General features: G+C 37.9%; 2 protein-coding genes and 1 long non-coding RNA gene across 3 annotated transcripts; 2 read left to right on the top strand and 1 right to left on the bottom strand.

Moving 5' to 3' along the window:
- Positions 1–7,477: 7,477 nt before the first annotated feature.
- Positions 7,478–7,971, bottom strand: LOC113465821. The gene is made up of 2 exons (XR_003390419.1): positions 7,715–7,971; positions 7,478–7,625 (listed from the first exon to the last, which is right to left on the bottom strand). It is a non-coding gene; the product is annotated as an uncharacterized LOC113465821 (long non-coding RNA).
- Positions 7,972–9,491: 1,520 nt separating this feature from the next.
- On the top strand, positions 9,492–11,060 carry LOC113465817 (zinc finger MYM-type protein 1-like; the record flags this gene model as incomplete). The annotated part of the gene is made up of 2 exons (XM_026820664.1): positions 9,492–9,618; positions 9,728–11,060. A coding segment is annotated over exon 2 (1,170 nt), but the record flags the coding sequence as incomplete, so codon positions are not given.
- An 810-nt stretch (positions 11,061–11,870) lies between these two features.
- On the top strand, positions 11,871–12,864 carry LOC113465820. The gene is made up of 2 exons (XM_026820670.1): positions 11,871–12,449; positions 12,697–12,864. The coding sequence occupies exons 1-2, from the start codon at positions 12,110–12,112 to the stop codon at positions 12,699–12,701; spliced, it is 345 nt and encodes a 114-aa protein (XP_026676471.1). The 5' UTR covers positions 11,871–12,109; the 3' UTR covers positions 12,702–12,864.
- The last annotated feature ends 4,736 nt before the right edge of the window (positions 12,865–17,600 follow it).

The following is a 17,600-nucleotide window of genomic DNA, read 5'->3' as shown; positions in this document are numbered from 1 at the left end:
GCGAGCATAATTGCCAAATCCGCGACCATTATCGCCAAATGCGCGAACATAATCGCAAAATCCGCGACCATTATCGCCAAATGTAAAATAAAAATAGAATCGACAGTGTTCCTTGTAGCGTTGATAATTGAGTAGGGGAGGGGGAAGAGAAGAAGGAGGAGGAGAAGGAGGAGGGGGAAGAGAAGGAGGAGGAGAAGGAGGAGATGGAAGAGGAAAGAGATGATGAGAGGTTCTGCGTTTTCGAGTGACTTGAAATACCTCCTTGCTTCAAAGAGTTTTATAAATCTTGAATATGTGTAATAATTACCCATTTTGCAAAGACACTGAAGATTGACAGAAATTGTGACGATTTTCAGTAGTGGTTTTAACTGGAGGAGGAGGAGATGGAAGAGGAAAGAGATGATGAGAGGTTCTGCGTTTTCGAGTGACTTGAAATACCTCCTTGCTTCAAAGAGTTTCTTAAATTTTGAAGATGTGTAATAAGTAATAATTACCCATTTTACAAAGACACTGAAGATTGACAGAAATTGTGACGATTTTCAGTAGTGTTTTTAACTGTTGATTTTCAGTTTATGGTCATCCACTACAAGTGGTTTGTTCCCAGGTCCTAATTTCGTATGTTATTTAGTAAAATAAAAATAGAATCGACAGTGTTCCTTGTAGCGTTGATAATTGAGTAGGGGAGGGGGAAGAGAAGAAGGAGGAGGAGAAGGAGGGGGAAGAGAAAGAGGAGGAGGAGGAGATGGAAGAGGAAAGAGATGATGAGAGGTTCTGCGTTTTCGAGTGACTTGAAAAACCTCCTTGCTTCAAAGAGTTTTATCAATTTTGAAGATGTGTAATAATTACCCATTTTGCAAAGACACTGAAGATTGACAGAAATTGTGACGATTTTCAGTAGTGTTTTTAACTATTGATTTTCAGTTTATGGTCATGCACTACAAGTGGTTTGTTCCCAGGTCCTAATTTCGTATGTTATTTAGACCCTGAAGAATAATAGTAAACAGAGAAAAAAATTCAGTTATCAATTCCTTTGAAATCTTGATTTTATGTATTTTGCCTTGATTCCCGAAAGGTGAGTCAGATTTATATGAAATTCGACAGTAAATTTGATCACAAAATACCAAATCTCTCATCACATTTTAGACCTAATCGCTCATTTGAGGGCTCCAGAGTCCAGAGGACAAACACTACTAAGTTTTTTCATTCAAAGGTAATAAAATAGGTAACTGTAATAAGAAAATATTGTAATCGGATGAAATTTTATTCGGTCCTTATTAGTTATGATCTTAGGGGTTTTAGGGTATTAGGGTTTTACTTTCGTTTCAAAGCGTTTCATGTACTTGGCGTTTCGTACAGCAATTTCACTCTGGAACTCGAATATGGAGGTAAAGAAATAAACTTTTTAGACCTCAACATATCTATCCACGAAGGTAAACACAAGTTTAAAATATATAGGAAACCTAGCTATTCAGACGTGATTATACCGGCCTCATCCTACCATATGTACAACCACAAAATGGCTTTCTTTAGGAATATGTGGCGTTTCGTGCACACGACAGGTTTTTCTCGGCGCCACACTCCCAGCACGGAGTCAATCATCCAGAAGTTGAGATTAGTACTGCACGCCTCTCCCTCTCATTATCAAGAATAAGTTTCTTCTTCCTGCTTCCTCTGTACAGGGGGAGGAGCTTTGTCTGTTCACTGTCTTTGGGTCCAAACCTTACCAACTGGAGTGCAAACTGTGGGTTTAAGTTCGCCTTTTGAAAGCAATCTGATTCGCCGCTAGAAAGTCAAAGGGGCGTAAGTGATTTTATCAAAATTTTCAGGCGTAAGCGCACTTAAGTCTATTTGTGCTGCAATTATTTCCGCAAATATCACATACGCCTAAACATAAAAAAAATCAATATCTTCACGATGGTTTAGAAATCACATACGCCTGTTCGTGCTATCAATATCTCTTAAACGTAGTATGTCTGTGCGTTAATCTCATTTTTTGTTTTGTCACTTACGCCCCTTTGACTTTCTAGCGGCGATGTATAATCGGGTCCTGGAGGTACCACTAGAAAGAGATGACTTCATGAGCGTTTTTTTTTTTTTTTTTTTTTTTTTTTTTTTGTCACTTACGCCCCTTTGACTTTCTAGCGGCGAATTGGTTGATTTCAACATTTTCAGCCAATCGGATTTAAATCTTGGACCTAACCAAGAGTCTGATTGTGAATTCGACTTTAAATGGACGTTACAGTTTCCAGCAGATAATAAAGTTAACTCAGAAGAAGTCCAACTCGAACTGTGACGTAATTTTGACGTCAAAATAAAACATTATTTGCCAATAGATTACAAAGTGCGAAAAATTGCTTGCGAAAAATTACAAAGTGCAGGAGCAGACATTTCAGTAGGTAGGTAGGTAGTAGGTACCTATGTACATATTTTGCTGCAACATTGATGTTGTTTCACTCTGGTGCAACACTAAATGCAACACTGTTTGTCTGTTCACTGTCTTTGGGTCCAAACCTTACCAACTGGAGTGCAAACTGTGGGTTTAAGTTCGCCTTTTGAAAGCAATCTGATTGGTTGATTTCAACATTTTCAGCCAATCGGATTTAAATCTTGGACCTAACCAAGAGTCTGATTGCGAATTAAATGGACGTTACAGTTTCCAGCAGGTTAATAAAGTTAACTCAGAAGAAGTCCAACTCGAATTGTGACGTAATTTTGACGTCAAAATAAAATATTATTTGCCAATATACAAAGTGCGAAAAATTACAAAGTGCGGGAGCAGACACTTCAGTAGGTAGGTAGGTAGTAGGTACCTATGTAGGTACATATTTTGCTGCAACATTAATGTTGTTTCACTCTGGTGCAACACTAAAGAGGTTGCCAAACTTTTCATCCTGGAACTGTCTGGAGATATGATGGAACATATTTTTCAAAATACCGAAAACAAAAATATCAGTTTTCCATCCTCGTTGCCAAGTTTAGTGAAAATTAGAATATTTCCACCGTCAAGGTTCAAATTTTCTCCTCTTATTCCTCTTTCTCCTCCTTCCTCCTTCCGCTCTTCCGCTGAAAACAAAAATATCAGTTTTCCATCCTCGTTGCCAAGTTTAGTGAAAATTAGAATATTTCCACCGTCAAGGTTCAAATTTTCTCCTCCTGTTCCTCTTTCTCCTCCTTCCCCTTTCTCCTTCTCCTCTCCCCTCTCAGGGTTTCTTTCAGTTTTCTCTTATTTCTTTTTCACACCAGAATGAATACGAAACAGTCGAAGAAGAAGAAAGGAGAGGAGGGGGGAGGTAAGGAAAAGTGGGGAACAAAATTGATGATATGGCGGATCGCCGTGTTACTGATTAAACCTTTGACTTTTACTTTTTATTCCCTACCCTAGTCCCTAGCATTTTCAATCTAATTACAATTTGGACAGAGACCTGCAATACTGTGAGTTACTTAGGTAAGATATAAATGTAGGTTTAAAGAAGGGGGAACAGAGGACTTCTGCCAATATGTACCAATTTCTTGAGAGTCTGAGGTAGACGTCATTTACATACAAACTGCAAAGAATAATTATTTTGCACCTTGTTTTTGTTTTAGTTACTTAATACTTAAGTATTTCTGATAGATACTGTCTAACAATTAAAAAAATTGTGGAGAGCATAATAATATTGTAGTCAGAGATTGATAAATGGAGGGAGGCAGGAAAAAAATATAAGGTATCCAGTTAATTCTATGAAACGACCAAGTCGAACAGAGATTTCACCAGATAGAAGATCAGCACTATCAACAGATGAAACTGATTCCGAGCCTAATCAGAAACACCTCTGGGCTATTCATTCTAAACTACAAAAGCAGCAAGGACATGCTAATACTCCTAGAGGTATGGATGACAATGATCGAGTTGTAGCTCAACTGACTCAGTAGGTATCTTTTGTGGTAAACTTTATTCAAGTGACAAGGAGGGGCAAAAGTGGGCAAAATGGTCAAAATGTTTTACCATGAAACATGTTGTTCTTTGCCAAATAAAAGACCATTCATATGCGACATTTGCCTCAATTGAAACAAGGTACATAGGTACAACTCAAGCTGGGATACTTTTTTTTTTAAACAGCTCCAACCAAAATCCATTTTCTTTTGATAAGAAAATTGATATTTTTCTTTTCATCAGGTGGTCTAAAAAATTATTTTCTAAGTATTTTTATTTTCAATTTTTAAAAGCAGGATACCTATTAATTGGTGAGGTTTTTTTAAGACTACTTAAAATTTTAATTACAGTTTTATTTGAAACTAAATTTTGTGTTATATAGTGTCACTGGATGTAACATTTTCTAATACTTTCGGCCATTTCTGCACGGCCAAAGTTGACCCTTCACAATTCTAATACGTGGTTCTGTACGTTGCCGAGGTAAGTTTTCAAACTGTTTTTTCTCCTTCCAGCTTTAGAGTTTTTAGAGAAATTTAGCTGACTACCTACTTTCTAATTAGTAGCTTAGCATACAGAGTGTTCTGCAACATCTGTATTCTAGTGCATTGCAAATTTTTGTGATGATGTGACCACAGCCTTAAAATATTACGTGTTTCTGTGACCATACCCTAGTTGTAAACATAACCTAAATGATGAAAATAAAAAGCAGTCTTGAAAAATGTGAGAACCAAAGAACTTCGTCTTGTCAATTTAGTCAATTATTTTATTAAAAAGCCATTGGCTGCGCCTTGCTCATAAGTAACCCCTGTATACTTCCTAGGTATGCAATTTCGCATACCTTAAAATGTAAACATAATTTTTGATAAATAAAGTGAGGTTAGATCTTTTTTTCTCCTCTAACCCTGAACAACATAGAGAAAATTGTGTCCGACCTTTTCTTATCTTTTCTTAAACTACAAAAGGATTTTCCAGGAGTGTTACCGCCCCATCATTTTGGTCCTTCGAGCGCTGGATGCTCTGTCATTCTCCGACTCTCTGTAGTCTCTCAACTCTTATAATTACTCATTTTGACTCTCTGCAGTCGCAACTCCTTCGTGGCGTGTAAATCTCTCAGTGGAATCCTTTGTGGCGTGTTCTCAGTGGAATCCTTTCTTAAACTACAAAAGGATTTTCCAGGAGTGTTACCGCCCTATCAGCCATCAAGGATCAAAGGCCATCAAAGGCAAAGACCACAACAATTTTCTGTTACAGATATACAAATCGTATGTTGGCAAAGATGAAAACTTTGGACTTGTGTTCATACAAACTCCATGTGGCGGAAGCTCTGCTTGCTGCTCTTCCTCCCCCAAACGAAGAGATCTCCGACAGTGAGGATGAGAATGAGGCCATACCGAGAAACCGCCCAGCAGGTCCTCCCTCGACAGCCCGTCGGTATGACCAATACGGACACTTTGCAGTGTGTGAACATCTTCCTGCACCACTTAGGTGTCGATATTAGGATTGCAAATTGCAACTCAAGATCGAGAATAAGGTGTAACAAATGCAATGTTTACCTATGCCTCAATAAAAATAAGAATTGTTTTCTTTCATTCCATGTTCAAAACTAGGAGCAAATTAACTAGAAAGCGAACTACTTTCTTTCGCGTATGAAAATTTGGTAACATTGGGTAGGGCTACATAGAGCCTAGTTCACTTTACTGCGAGACGTCGCAATATGGTAAAGACAACCAAATATTGGTCCCAATATGGTAAAGACAACCAAATATTGGTCGCAATATGGTAAAGACAACCAAATTCAGTTTACCAGGTCGGTCATGTGAAGCGATGCCCAGCAGTGTGGACATTGGGACCTCTGATTGGTAAGCCATGGTCTGATACAGGCAAGACAGCAAAGTTTGGAACAGTGCGGACATAGGTGGGCGGGCATCCCGTAGCTTCTCCATGCGAATGAAACAGCGAAACACCTCGGCCAGGGTTGGGTGAGCCAAAGTCCGAAAACGGAGCTTTTCAGTCAGAAAACTGGCACCTCACACTGTCGTTGAGCTCAAAAACGCTCTTGTCGAAGAATGGGAGGCCTTTCCGCAAGCAAATGAGGTTACAGTGATCCGATCAATGCAAAATCGCCTCCAATCTGTCATTAGAGCAAGAGGAGGCAACACCAAATACTGATTCTCTAGCCAACATATGGCAACCGAATATTGGTCGCAATATGGTAAAGACAACCGAATATTGGTTGCAATATGGTAAAGACAACCGAATATTGGTCGCAATATGGTAAAGACAACCAAATATTGACAGACAGAGGCCTTTCCGCAAGCAAATGAGGTTACAGTGATCCGATCAATGCAAAATCGCCTCCAATCTGTCATTAGAGCAAGAGGAGGCAACAACAAAATACTGATTCACTAGCCAACATATGGTTAAGACAACCGAATATTGGTCGCAATATGGTAAAGACAAAACCGAATATTGGTTGCAATATGGTAAAGACAACCGAAAATTGGTTGCAATATGGTAAAGACAACCAAATATTGACAAACATATGGTTAAGACAACCAAATATTGGTCGCAATATGGTAAAGACAACCGAATATTGGTCACAATATGGTAAAGACAACCAAATATTGGTCGCAATATGGTAAAGACAACCAAATATTGACAGACATATGGTTAAGATTAAGACAACCAAATATTGGTCGCAATATGGTAAAGACAACCGAATATTGGTCGCAATATGGTAAAGACAACTAAATATTGACAGACATATGGTCAAGACAACCAAATGTTGACAGACATATGGTTAAGACAATCGCAATATGGTAGAGACAACCAAATATTGGTCCCAATATGGTAAAGGCAACTAGAAAATTTTAAATTTTTTTTTTTTTTTTTTTTTTTTTTTTAATAATATTTCTTCTTCGTGATTTTTTTCTTCTTCCCATTTTTAATATGGATTTATCCCTTTTAGAGGGTCCCAGTATGGGAGATAAGTCAAGTGCGGTGATGAGTGGCTAAAAGCCGTGAGAGCGGCCTCAAATTATCAAATTGTCAGTGCATCAATGTGAACCCCAAATTACACCTCAAATGTGTACCCCAAATTACACCTCAAATAGTCAAAATGCACCATCTCAAGCACCCGGCGCTTCATTACCAAGCACCGAGGTCATCATCTGCCCAATGGACCCAAAATGCAGTCCTGTTTGGGTCAAATCTTGTAACTAAAATTTGTTTTATCATTAACGTGCCTAAAATAATAATAAAAACATCTACCTACTTAAAGAATAACAAAATTAGTAATTTCTATTTCCATGTGTCAACTTTCAAGTTCTAAAACATCTTCCAATTTTTATGAAAATAGTTTTACTTATTGGATTTCTCATCAATCTATCAATCATTGTTTAATTTCTGAACTGTTCATTTTTATTCACAGAAAAACTTGAATAGTTTTACTTATTGGATTTCTCATCAATCTATCAATCATTGTTTAATTTCTGAACTGTTCATTTTTATTCACAGAAAAACTTGAATGAACAATCTAAAACCATTGATGCTCTCAGTCAACCAGTGCCTGCTGTCAATCAACCATTTGATGTCAATGTTATCAGTCAACCAGAACCTGCACCATATGATGTCATAGAAATCCTCGGTTCAAATCAGGTAATTAAGTGATTGATATAACAAGGAATAAATTTGCTCTATCTCCTGTAGTGACCTTAGTAGTTGAATGTGATGTTGAACCCCCGTAAATAAACAAACAAAGAATTCTATCCCAGACTCCCAGACCATATCTCCTGTAGTGACCTTAGTAGTTGAATGTGATGTTGAACCCCCGTAAATAAACAAACAAAGAATTCTATCCCAGACTCCCAGACCGTTCAACAGTAATGAAGTTTCCAAGTTTTCCAATTAGATGCTCAAATTTCAATTCTCCAGTATGAATGTCAAGTTTCAAGTTCTCCAGTCAAGATTGTGAAAATGTTCCAGAATCAATTAAGCTCATTCCGTAGATCAATGTTCCAGTTCACCAGAAACCAGGGGAGTGATGTTTTCTTCCTATTATTTACAATTCTCCAGTATGAATGTCAAGTTTCAAGTTCTCCAGTCAAGATTGTGAAAATGTTCCAGAATCAATTAAGCTCATTCCGTAGATCAGTGTTCCAGTTCACCAGAAACCAGGGGAGTGATGTTTTCTTCCTATTATTTAATTACCATAATATTAACGGGGTTTATTTTTAAATTTCTTTGGTTCTTTATATTCAGGCCAAAATTCTGTTTCCAAGGTCTGCCTGATCTTTATACTTTTACTGTAAAACTTGGTTAATTTTATTCAAGGGGTACCTATGTAAATCTGTTGGTTTTTTTTTTTGCATTTGTCTTACGTTGATATCTACTTAAATTGGACCTTTCTTCATTTCCCAGATTAACTCATAAATGGAGTCTATGAAAGTCAAGCTTTTGAAACTAGTGGCGTCCGAATCCAGGTCAGTTGGTTGCTGGGAGTACCATCGGGTTCATTGAGCTTAAGGTAGGGGAGATAGCATTCGCGCAGAAAGGTGTCACGTAAACAAACATTCGGCCGCCATCTTACTGTGCTGTCATTTCGAGATATTTTGCATTGAGATTATAGCCTTTTCTCTGGAAATTTTTATTGTTAAGTGCTTATTCTCTTAATTAAAGTGGTTTTGTTTTAATTATTATAGTTTATTTTAAAGCCAAGACTTTTCTCTTTTATAGTTTGATAGTTACAAGTGGCTTTGTTCAAGTTTGGTATCACAGAAAGTGTATTGTTGGCCGTGTTTACTTTTTAGCAATAAAAGTTCTGGGTTCAACAGAGAGGGATTTTCTGATTTCCTAAACATAACTAGATCTTTGTCAAAACATTGTGACTCAGCTGAGCATTTGAAATGTGAAAAATCGTTGAGATTGTACCAAAGAAATCAGAATACAATCAGAGACGCTTTAGATGAAAACCAAAGAATTTCGAAAATAGCGTACAATGAAAATGTTCGACTTAACAGGGAGGTCCTCACTTACATAATTGACACGGTTTTGTTTTTGAGCAAACAAGAACTATCTTTTAGGGGTCATGATGAAAGCGAGGGGTCAAGGAATAGGGGAAACTTCAAAGAACTGCTATCCCTCCTTTTAAAGAAGGCTCCTCTAGAAATCCAACAACAATATGAAAAAAATAAGACCATCTTTACTGGAGACTCCAAGACAGTCCAAAATGAATTGATTCAGTGCATATCAACATACATTGACAACTTTGTTTCCCAAGAAATTGATGAGACACAATTTTTCTCAATACAAGTAGATGAAACAACCGATGTAAGACAAACTGCACAATGCTCTATTACAGGGTTTCTCAACCGGTGGTACGCGTACCAATGGTGGTACGCGGATACATTTTAGGTGGTACGCACTACGCAGTCATATATTAATAATAACAATAAAAAAATGTTGAATGGTGGGGTTTTAAGACCATAATTAATCAAAATAATTGATAAGAAACTAAAAAAAATCGTGATTTTATTATTGAACGAATCAAGAAACATCATTAAAAAAATCTCATAAGTGGGTCTCGATCTTGCAACCTCCACCTTGCTAGCCATATATAAATATAAGGTGGTACGTCAAAATCTCTGAAAATTTCAAGTGGTACGTGTTTACTAAAAGGTTGAGAACCCCTGCTCTATTATAATAAGGTATGTGAATGGCAGTTTCCCAAGAAATTGATGAGACACAATTTTTCTCAATACAAGTAGATGAAACAACCGATGTAAGACAAACTGCACAATGCTCTATTATAATAAGGTATGTGAATGGCGAAGGTATACTTGTAGAAAGATTCTTGGGATTCCATGACGTATCAGCGGAAAAGACCGCAGACACCTTATTTATACTGATTGACCATGTTCTGAAGAAATACAAGTATGAAGAAAAACTAGTAGGGCAATGCTATGATGGGGCTAGCGTTATGTCTGGTCATTTAAATGGGCTACAGAAAAAAGTTCTTGATAAAGCCCCTCAAGCATTGTTTGTTCATTGTCTGGCCCACCGCCTGAATCTTGTATTGCTTCAAAGTTTAACCAACATTTCCCTTTGTAGAATATTCTACAAGACAATCTCTGGTATACCCAGTTTTTTCCATCATTCTTCCAAAAGAACGCACAATTTGGGGCCATTGAGAATACCCACTGTCGGTGAGACGAGGTGGTCGTCAAATTCCAAGCTGTTGAGAGTCATAATCAATGATTGGAATACCTTGAAGGGAACTTTTCAAAATATTATTGATAATCATTCATCTGATTCTACTACTGTTCAAATGGCCAAGGGTTTTATTTCAGATTTTAATGATTTCAATTTTACTTTCATAGCACATGTGTCCAATCAAGTATTTCAGACTACTGATATTTTATTTGACGTACTCCAAAAAAGGTCACTAGACATAAACTATTGTTTAACCCACATTGAAAAAGTTAAAACAATAATCAAAGAGAAGAGATGTGACACTTCATTTCAAATAGTGTTTGAAAAATGTCTAGAAAAGACAGAGCTAAATTACTCAGGAAGACAGTACAGAAATATGACCAAAGAAGAAGTTGTCATGAAATTTAGACAACTGTACTTTGAAATATTGGACAACCTAATCATGCAAATGGAGGTGCGGTTTCAAGATTTAAAAAAAATCTCATTCGTTAGCTTGGCAGATCCTGAGAAATTTGAGACATTTTCAAGTAAATTTCCAAATGACAAACTTCAACATCTTGAAGAAATGTTTCCTAAAATATTTAACAATATTCCTAGACTAAAAAATGAGCTAGAACTCATTTATATAGACAAAGATTTTCATGACAAGCCCCTCCAAGATGTTATTTTAATGTTGCACAAAGATAAAGACATTTATGTCGAAGCATACAAATTGTTTGCTTTAATTGCAACAATACCATCAACAAGCGTCTCAGTAGAAAGAAGTTTTTCCTGCTTGAAGCGGCTGAAAACATATTTGAGGAATTCAATGACTCAGGAGCGTTTGACCTCACTTGCTAATATCACAATCCAGAAGGACATATTACAAGATCTGATGAAAGGATCCCTCCACTCTGATATTATTGAACTCTATGCCACTGCCAAGGACGATCGCATCGCTCTACCATAACGCCATCATCAATCTTCACTTTGGATAATGAAGGTATTTATGCAAGACCCAATGATATTCGTCAAAATAATCCTGTCAGTAAAAAGTCGAACATATTACACCCAGAGGTACGGGAATAAAGTACCATCATCAATCTTCACTTTGGATAATGAAGGTATTTATGCAAGACCCAATGATATTCGTCAAAACAATCCTGTCAGTAAAAAGTCGAAAATATTACACCCAGAGGTACGGGAATAAAGTACAATACTGAATGCTTTAATGGCATAACAACCGAACCAATAACTTGGTCGAGAGCTTCCGTTCCAAGTTAAATCGCAGTTTCGACCAGAAGGGACACCCGTCCATATGGAAAGTCATTACTTGATTACGTGGGAGTTGTTTTGCGGACAGACTGCTTCACCCACGGTCAGTTGTATGTCTTGCTCAGTCGAGTGAGGTCACCACAGGAGATCGTTGTTCTCCTGCCTGAGAACAGAGTTCATGCAGGAGTGGCCTACGTCAAGAACATCGTGTACAATGAACTACTCCTGTAGTATGTGTGTTGTGTACCCATCACCCCGATTATGACATACTCCCCTTGATTCTTATAATTTTCCTATAAATAAATAAAATTAAATAAATAAAATTTTATTTATTTATTTACAATTTTTGTTGAATGTTGGCACTCCAAGCTAAACTAGATGAGGATTCTCTTGATGCACAACACCAACAATCTTGTTGAATGTTGGCACTCCAAGCTAAACTAGATGAGGATTCTTTTGATGATGTTTCCTCGCATCAAAAGCTGCAGTGGGCATTGCTTACGCTCGGGCTAGAGAATATAAGACCTCTAAAACACAAATTTGTGTCCCGAGAGGCCGCTAATGTGGAATTGGACAAGATTACCGCAGCAGAGCCTGAGGAACGGACCGACTCCCCTCACCTGTCGACCCCAAGCTACGAGTCCCTCTCTCCCGCCAGGCCGAGCGTTTGGCAGACAATGAGGCAGGAGATGCTGCCCGTCACGCAAAAACTGTCCAGCGTGGAATCTACAAATGACGAACTTCAACAAAAAAATCTCAGCCTGGATGGCAGGGGCTCATGACCCTCCCCAACACGCACCGGACCCCATCAGGAGATCACCCCACCGCCCGGCATACCCTACTGAAGATTATGAAGAAGAATCTTGCGAGTCTTCCCTCTCCCCAGATCTGTGGGGAATCAGTGAAGAAGAAGAGGAACACCTACAAAAGAATACGGACTACGGGGGCTTTGATCCTTTCACAGCGGAAAGGGAACCAGAGGTACCTCCCCCTCCCGAGCGACTTACTGACCTCCACATGGGGTGTCAGAAGTTCGAAAAACCGTCATGGAATAGAGTGTTCTATGCCGAGGCCGAAAAGTCTTTCAAGCATGACTTACGTGTAAAATTGTGAAAAAAAAAAAAAAAAATGTAAAATTTAAAAACTATACTATATTTTTAATTTCTTTAATTTGCTATATATTAAAAAACCAACTTTTCAAAATGGAAAACTCCGAAACTACAGTTCTTTCAAATTATTTAGAAGATCCATGGCCCTCCCTTCAAACCTCTGACGGCGAATTTCTCCCTGGGCCCCAAAAACAGCAAAGAGGATTTTACCCTGAGGATTTTTGTTGGGGGCATCACCTGATGGTCTTACGATGAAGTGAAATGCCCCTACAAGCATAGAAACAGCACCACAGAGGAAGTGCTTGCGGACAAAACATATTGCCTTATCCAAGATGATGAGGGAGAAATGTAACCATTGCAACAAAGGGTTAAGTTTATATTAGAGACATCCTATGTATTAAATTCCCTATGAGTTTCCCATGACGAATAATATTCCTTACAAAATTTAAAAGGTGAGAAACAGACACCAGTTTGAAGTGTTGCACCTTGAAACAGAAAAGCATTGAATAATATAAACGGTAAGAATAATGGGTACCATTTCTACAAAGATTGTAAACAAAATCAGCCAAAGAACACCAGGCAAACTTCACCCCCAACTGAACAATATTTCTATGAAGGAATCTCCCATTCTATACCCAGAATCAATGTCTCAGTGGATGGAAATTCCAAGATTGCGCTCGTTGATAGTGGGTCCTATCCCATTAATGGCATAAATGCAAGTTACAGCAGCAATGATGCTGACTGTACTGTTTAGTCAGCAATTAGTCAGCTTTTTTGTTGGGGGCATCACCTGATGGTCTTACGATGAAGTGAAATGCCCCTACAAGCATAGAAACAGCACCACAGAGGAAGTGCTTGCAGACAAAACATGTTGCCTTATCCAAGATGATGAGGGAGAAATGTAACCATTGCAACAAAGGGTTAAGTATATATGTAATGTAATGTAGCTTTATTTATTTTTCATATAAATTTATACAAAGGTAGATAGGTACAATGAAACAAAATTGGTAAAGTACATACATAGTATTAGACATCCTATGTATTAAATTCCCTATGAGTTTCCCATGAAAAAGCCTATAAAATAGGCGAAACTCGAGTCGGTGAAGAAAACACAAATATCCAATAATAATATAAACGGTAAGAATAATGGGCACCATTTCTACAAAGATTGTAAACAAAATCAGCCAAAGAACACCAGGCAAACTTCACCCCAACTGAACAATATTTCTATGAAGGAATCTCCCATTCTATACCCAGAATCAATGTCTCAGTGGATGGAAAATCCAAGATTGCCCCCTCGTTGATAGTGGGTCCTATCCCATTAATGGCATACATGCAAGTTACAGCAGCAATAATGCTGACTGTACTGTTTAGTCAGCAATTAGTCAGCTATTGTTCTTTCTTTTAGGAGTTGGGCTGAACGGGAGAGCCCGCAGTTTCAGTCTTGCTTGTTCCTTGTTCCTACCATTGCATTGAGCATTTGGTAATCCTCGACGATTCAAGTTTATTTAATTAATTATTTCTTTTATTATAAAATATTGTTACTTTCTAATTATTAATTGCTGTTTTTAAATTGGGGTTTTTTTGATTAAAGAAAAACTAAATTTACTTTATAAAAATAAATAATTATAATTTTTTGGGAAAATAAAATATTGTCTTTTTTAAAAACCCACCTACGATCTCCGTAGTGGTATTTTGCATTAATACCATATTGCTTTATATTGCCCAAGATGATGAGGGATAATGTGACATTGACGATTAACACGCTTATTATCATCATTCATCAAATACAGGTGCAGTTACATTTAGTAAACAGGTCCATGTGCTATTTTCTTGTTTGGGGGCCAAAATTTGCGATTATCATGGTAATCCCTAAGGATGATGAGTGGGGGGTTAATTTAACTAGATTGCGTCAGTAAATGGTCATTGCTACATTGGCAGCTACATCGCGACTATTCATCTATAGATTGTCTAGATGTTGAGTTACTTCTTCCATCCAGCGACAGTTTACCAGGTCGGTCATGTGAAGCGATGCCCAGCAGTGTGGACATTGGGACCTCTGATTGGTAAGCCATGGTCTGATACAGGCAAAGTTTGGAACAGTGCGGACATAGGTGGCTATCCCGTAGCTTCTCCATGCAAATGAAACAGCGAAACATCTCGGCCAGGGTCGGGTGAGCCAAAGTCTGAAAACGGAGCTTTTCAGTCAGAAAACTGGCACCTCACACTGTCGTTGAGCTCAAAAACGCTCTTGTCGAAGAATGGGAGGCCTTTCCGCAAGCAAATGAGGTTACAGTGATCCGATCAATGCAAAATCGCCTCCAATCTGTCATTAGAGCAAGAGGAGGCAACAACAAAATACTGATTCACTAGCCAACATATGGTTAAGACAACCGAATATTGGTCGCAATATGGTAAAGACAACCAAATATTGACAGACATATGGTTAAGACAACCAAATATTGGTCGCAATATGGTAAAGACAACCAAATTTTGACAGACATATGGTTAAGACAATCGCAATATGGTAAAGACAACCAAATATTGGTCGCAATATGGTAAAGACAACCAAATATTGACAGACATATGGTTAAGACAATCGCAATATGGTAAAGACAACCAAATATTGGTCGCAATATGGTAAAGACAACCGAATATTGGTCGCAATATGGTAAAGACAACCAAATATTGACAGACATATGGTCAAGACAACCAAATATTGACAGACATATGGTTAAGACAATCGCAATATGGTAAAGACAACCAAATATTGGTCGCAATATGGTAAAGACAACCAAATATTGACAGACATATGGTCAAGACAACCAAATATTGACAGACATATGGTTAAGACAATCGCAATATGGTAAAGACAACCAAATATTGGTCGCAATATGGTAAAGACAACCAAATATTGACAGACATATGGTCAAGACAACCAAATATTGACAGACATATGGTTAAGACAATCGCAATATGGTAAAGACAACCAAATATTGACAGACATATTGTCCTTTGCCGTTAGTGTGGGAGATTAATTGATTGGCTAAAGACGAGTTAATCTACGAAATTCAACTCAGAGGTAAGGAGGCTAAAGAAAGTGAGACTGTAAAGCCAGTTTTAAACCGGTCCAGTTTAGGCCAGATTTTAATTTTCCCTAAACTCTCAGTCTTAAAGTCTAAAAGGAGATTAATTGATTGGCTAAAGACGAGTTAATCTACGAAATTCAACTCAGAGGTAAGGAGGCTAAAGAAAGTGAGACTGTAAAGCCATTTTTAAACCGGTCCAGTTTAGGCCAGATTTTAATTTTCCTTAAACTCTCAGTCTAAAAGTCTAAACTCATCGAAACTGTCAACACACATCGACGACGTTACTAAAATCTCTTTCAAATATTAAATAGTGATCAAGACTTTTGAAACCTCAAGTTCAAAATGGCAGAAGGAAATCTTAAGAAATCTTACACTGATCTATGCATATCTCTTGGCATAGAAGACATTGACAACACCAAAGGTTCCGTAGAGAGGCTCATCCAAATTACTGCTTACCAGGGCTTTGATCCCAAGGCCATCATCTCTCACTTCATCAACAAGAAGGGCAGCATCAACACCCTTGTGCAGATAATCACTATCTTACTACATCGAGGCCCAGGAGTCTACGGTACTAAGACTAAAGGCAATACTGTGAGTCTCAACCAGATGATCAAAGACACCAAGAACCTGATTCTGCCAAAGAAGCCGGCACAATTTCTCCTCGTTTTCCCATATCAAACATGTGCCATCTCGCAATGGGTCCCATTCACCATCTACCAGCCACTAGCAGGAGACGTGAACTTGCCTGGATACTTTAGGACTTCTCTTCACACACACACACACACACACACACACACACACACACACACACACACACACACACACACACACACACACACACACACATACACACACACACACACACACACACACATATTTATCAATCATCCACAGTTCCCGACTGTAGAGTCTCTCATGCCGGGTCCACACTAAGCGAACATTGTTAGGTAACAATGTTGGTCAACAATGTTCGTCGTCAACAATGTTATGTTACTGGATACACTGTTGAGTAACAATGTTTTTCAAATCGTCGTCCACACCAAAATAACAATTAACATTCAGTTCAAGGAAAATGTCGAGCTCTGAGGACGATCTTGTTTTGTGCTGTGCTGCAAGTGTGATTTTAAATGCCGGGTCCCAGAAACGTAAACGTATTTTAAATGCCTTATTACATTCACAGAAGAAATTAAACAGCTCATAACTGGCGTAACCATGAAACACAATAATATTGGCATTTAAAAATATATTGATATCAGGGGAGTAAGTTTTTATTGCTAAAGTGCACTTATTACCTGATGTATATAATTGATTCTTGTTTTACCAAGAAAAGTGCATTTTTTCTCTCTTTTTTTACTTTAAACATTGGTAATATTATTTATTCATTTGCCTATTTTTTGTTTATTTTCAGGAGGAGGTACTATGGACACAAAGATCACAAATGCAATGATCTTCATGATTTGTAAGGACAATATTCCTCTTAGTACACAACTGACAAGGAAGGTTTCAGACATTTAATGTCAGTGCTTTCCCCGCTGTACAAGGTTCCTGTCAGGGGAACTATCACTAGCATGATTGAAGGGAAATGCTCTGTCTACAAGGATGTTCTAAGACCGGAACTCAGAACTGTCTCAGACGTTTCTATAACAACAGACATTTGTGTTAGTAGATCTGACAACAATGTCTTGTCTTGAAATAATATCTAAACAATGATTATTAATTTTTAAAATAAATTCTAATTCTGTTTCCAAGGTCTGCCTGATCTTTATACTTTTACTGTAAAACTTGGTTAATTTTATTCAAGGGGTACCTATGTAAATCTGTTAGGTTTTTTTTGCATTTGTCTTACGTTGATATCTACTTAAATTGGACCTTTCTTCATTTCCCAGATTAACTCATACATGGAGTCTATGAAAGTCAAGCTTTTGAAACTAGTGGCGTCCGAATCCAGGTCAGTTGGTTGCTGGGAGTACCATCGGGTTGGTTCCGAGTTTACGAGCCTACTCAGTGGCATTTCCAGAAAACAGC

Source organism: Diaphorina citri, unplaced genomic scaffold, assembly GCF_000475195.1.
Source record: "Diaphorina citri unplaced genomic scaffold, Diaci psyllid genome assembly version 1.1 scaffold165, whole genome shotgun sequence".
Taxonomy (NCBI): domain Eukaryota; kingdom Metazoa; phylum Arthropoda; class Insecta; order Hemiptera; family Psyllidae; genus Diaphorina; species Diaphorina citri.
The sequence above is the reverse complement of the archived record's forward strand: the minus strand, read 5'-3'. Positions and strand labels throughout refer to the sequence as shown.

Coding starts and splice junctions, on each gene's coding strand:
- LOC113465820 (XM_026820670.1), top strand. CDS start 12,110: ATGACGAACTTCAACAAAAAAATCTCAGCCTGGATGGCAGGGGCTCAT.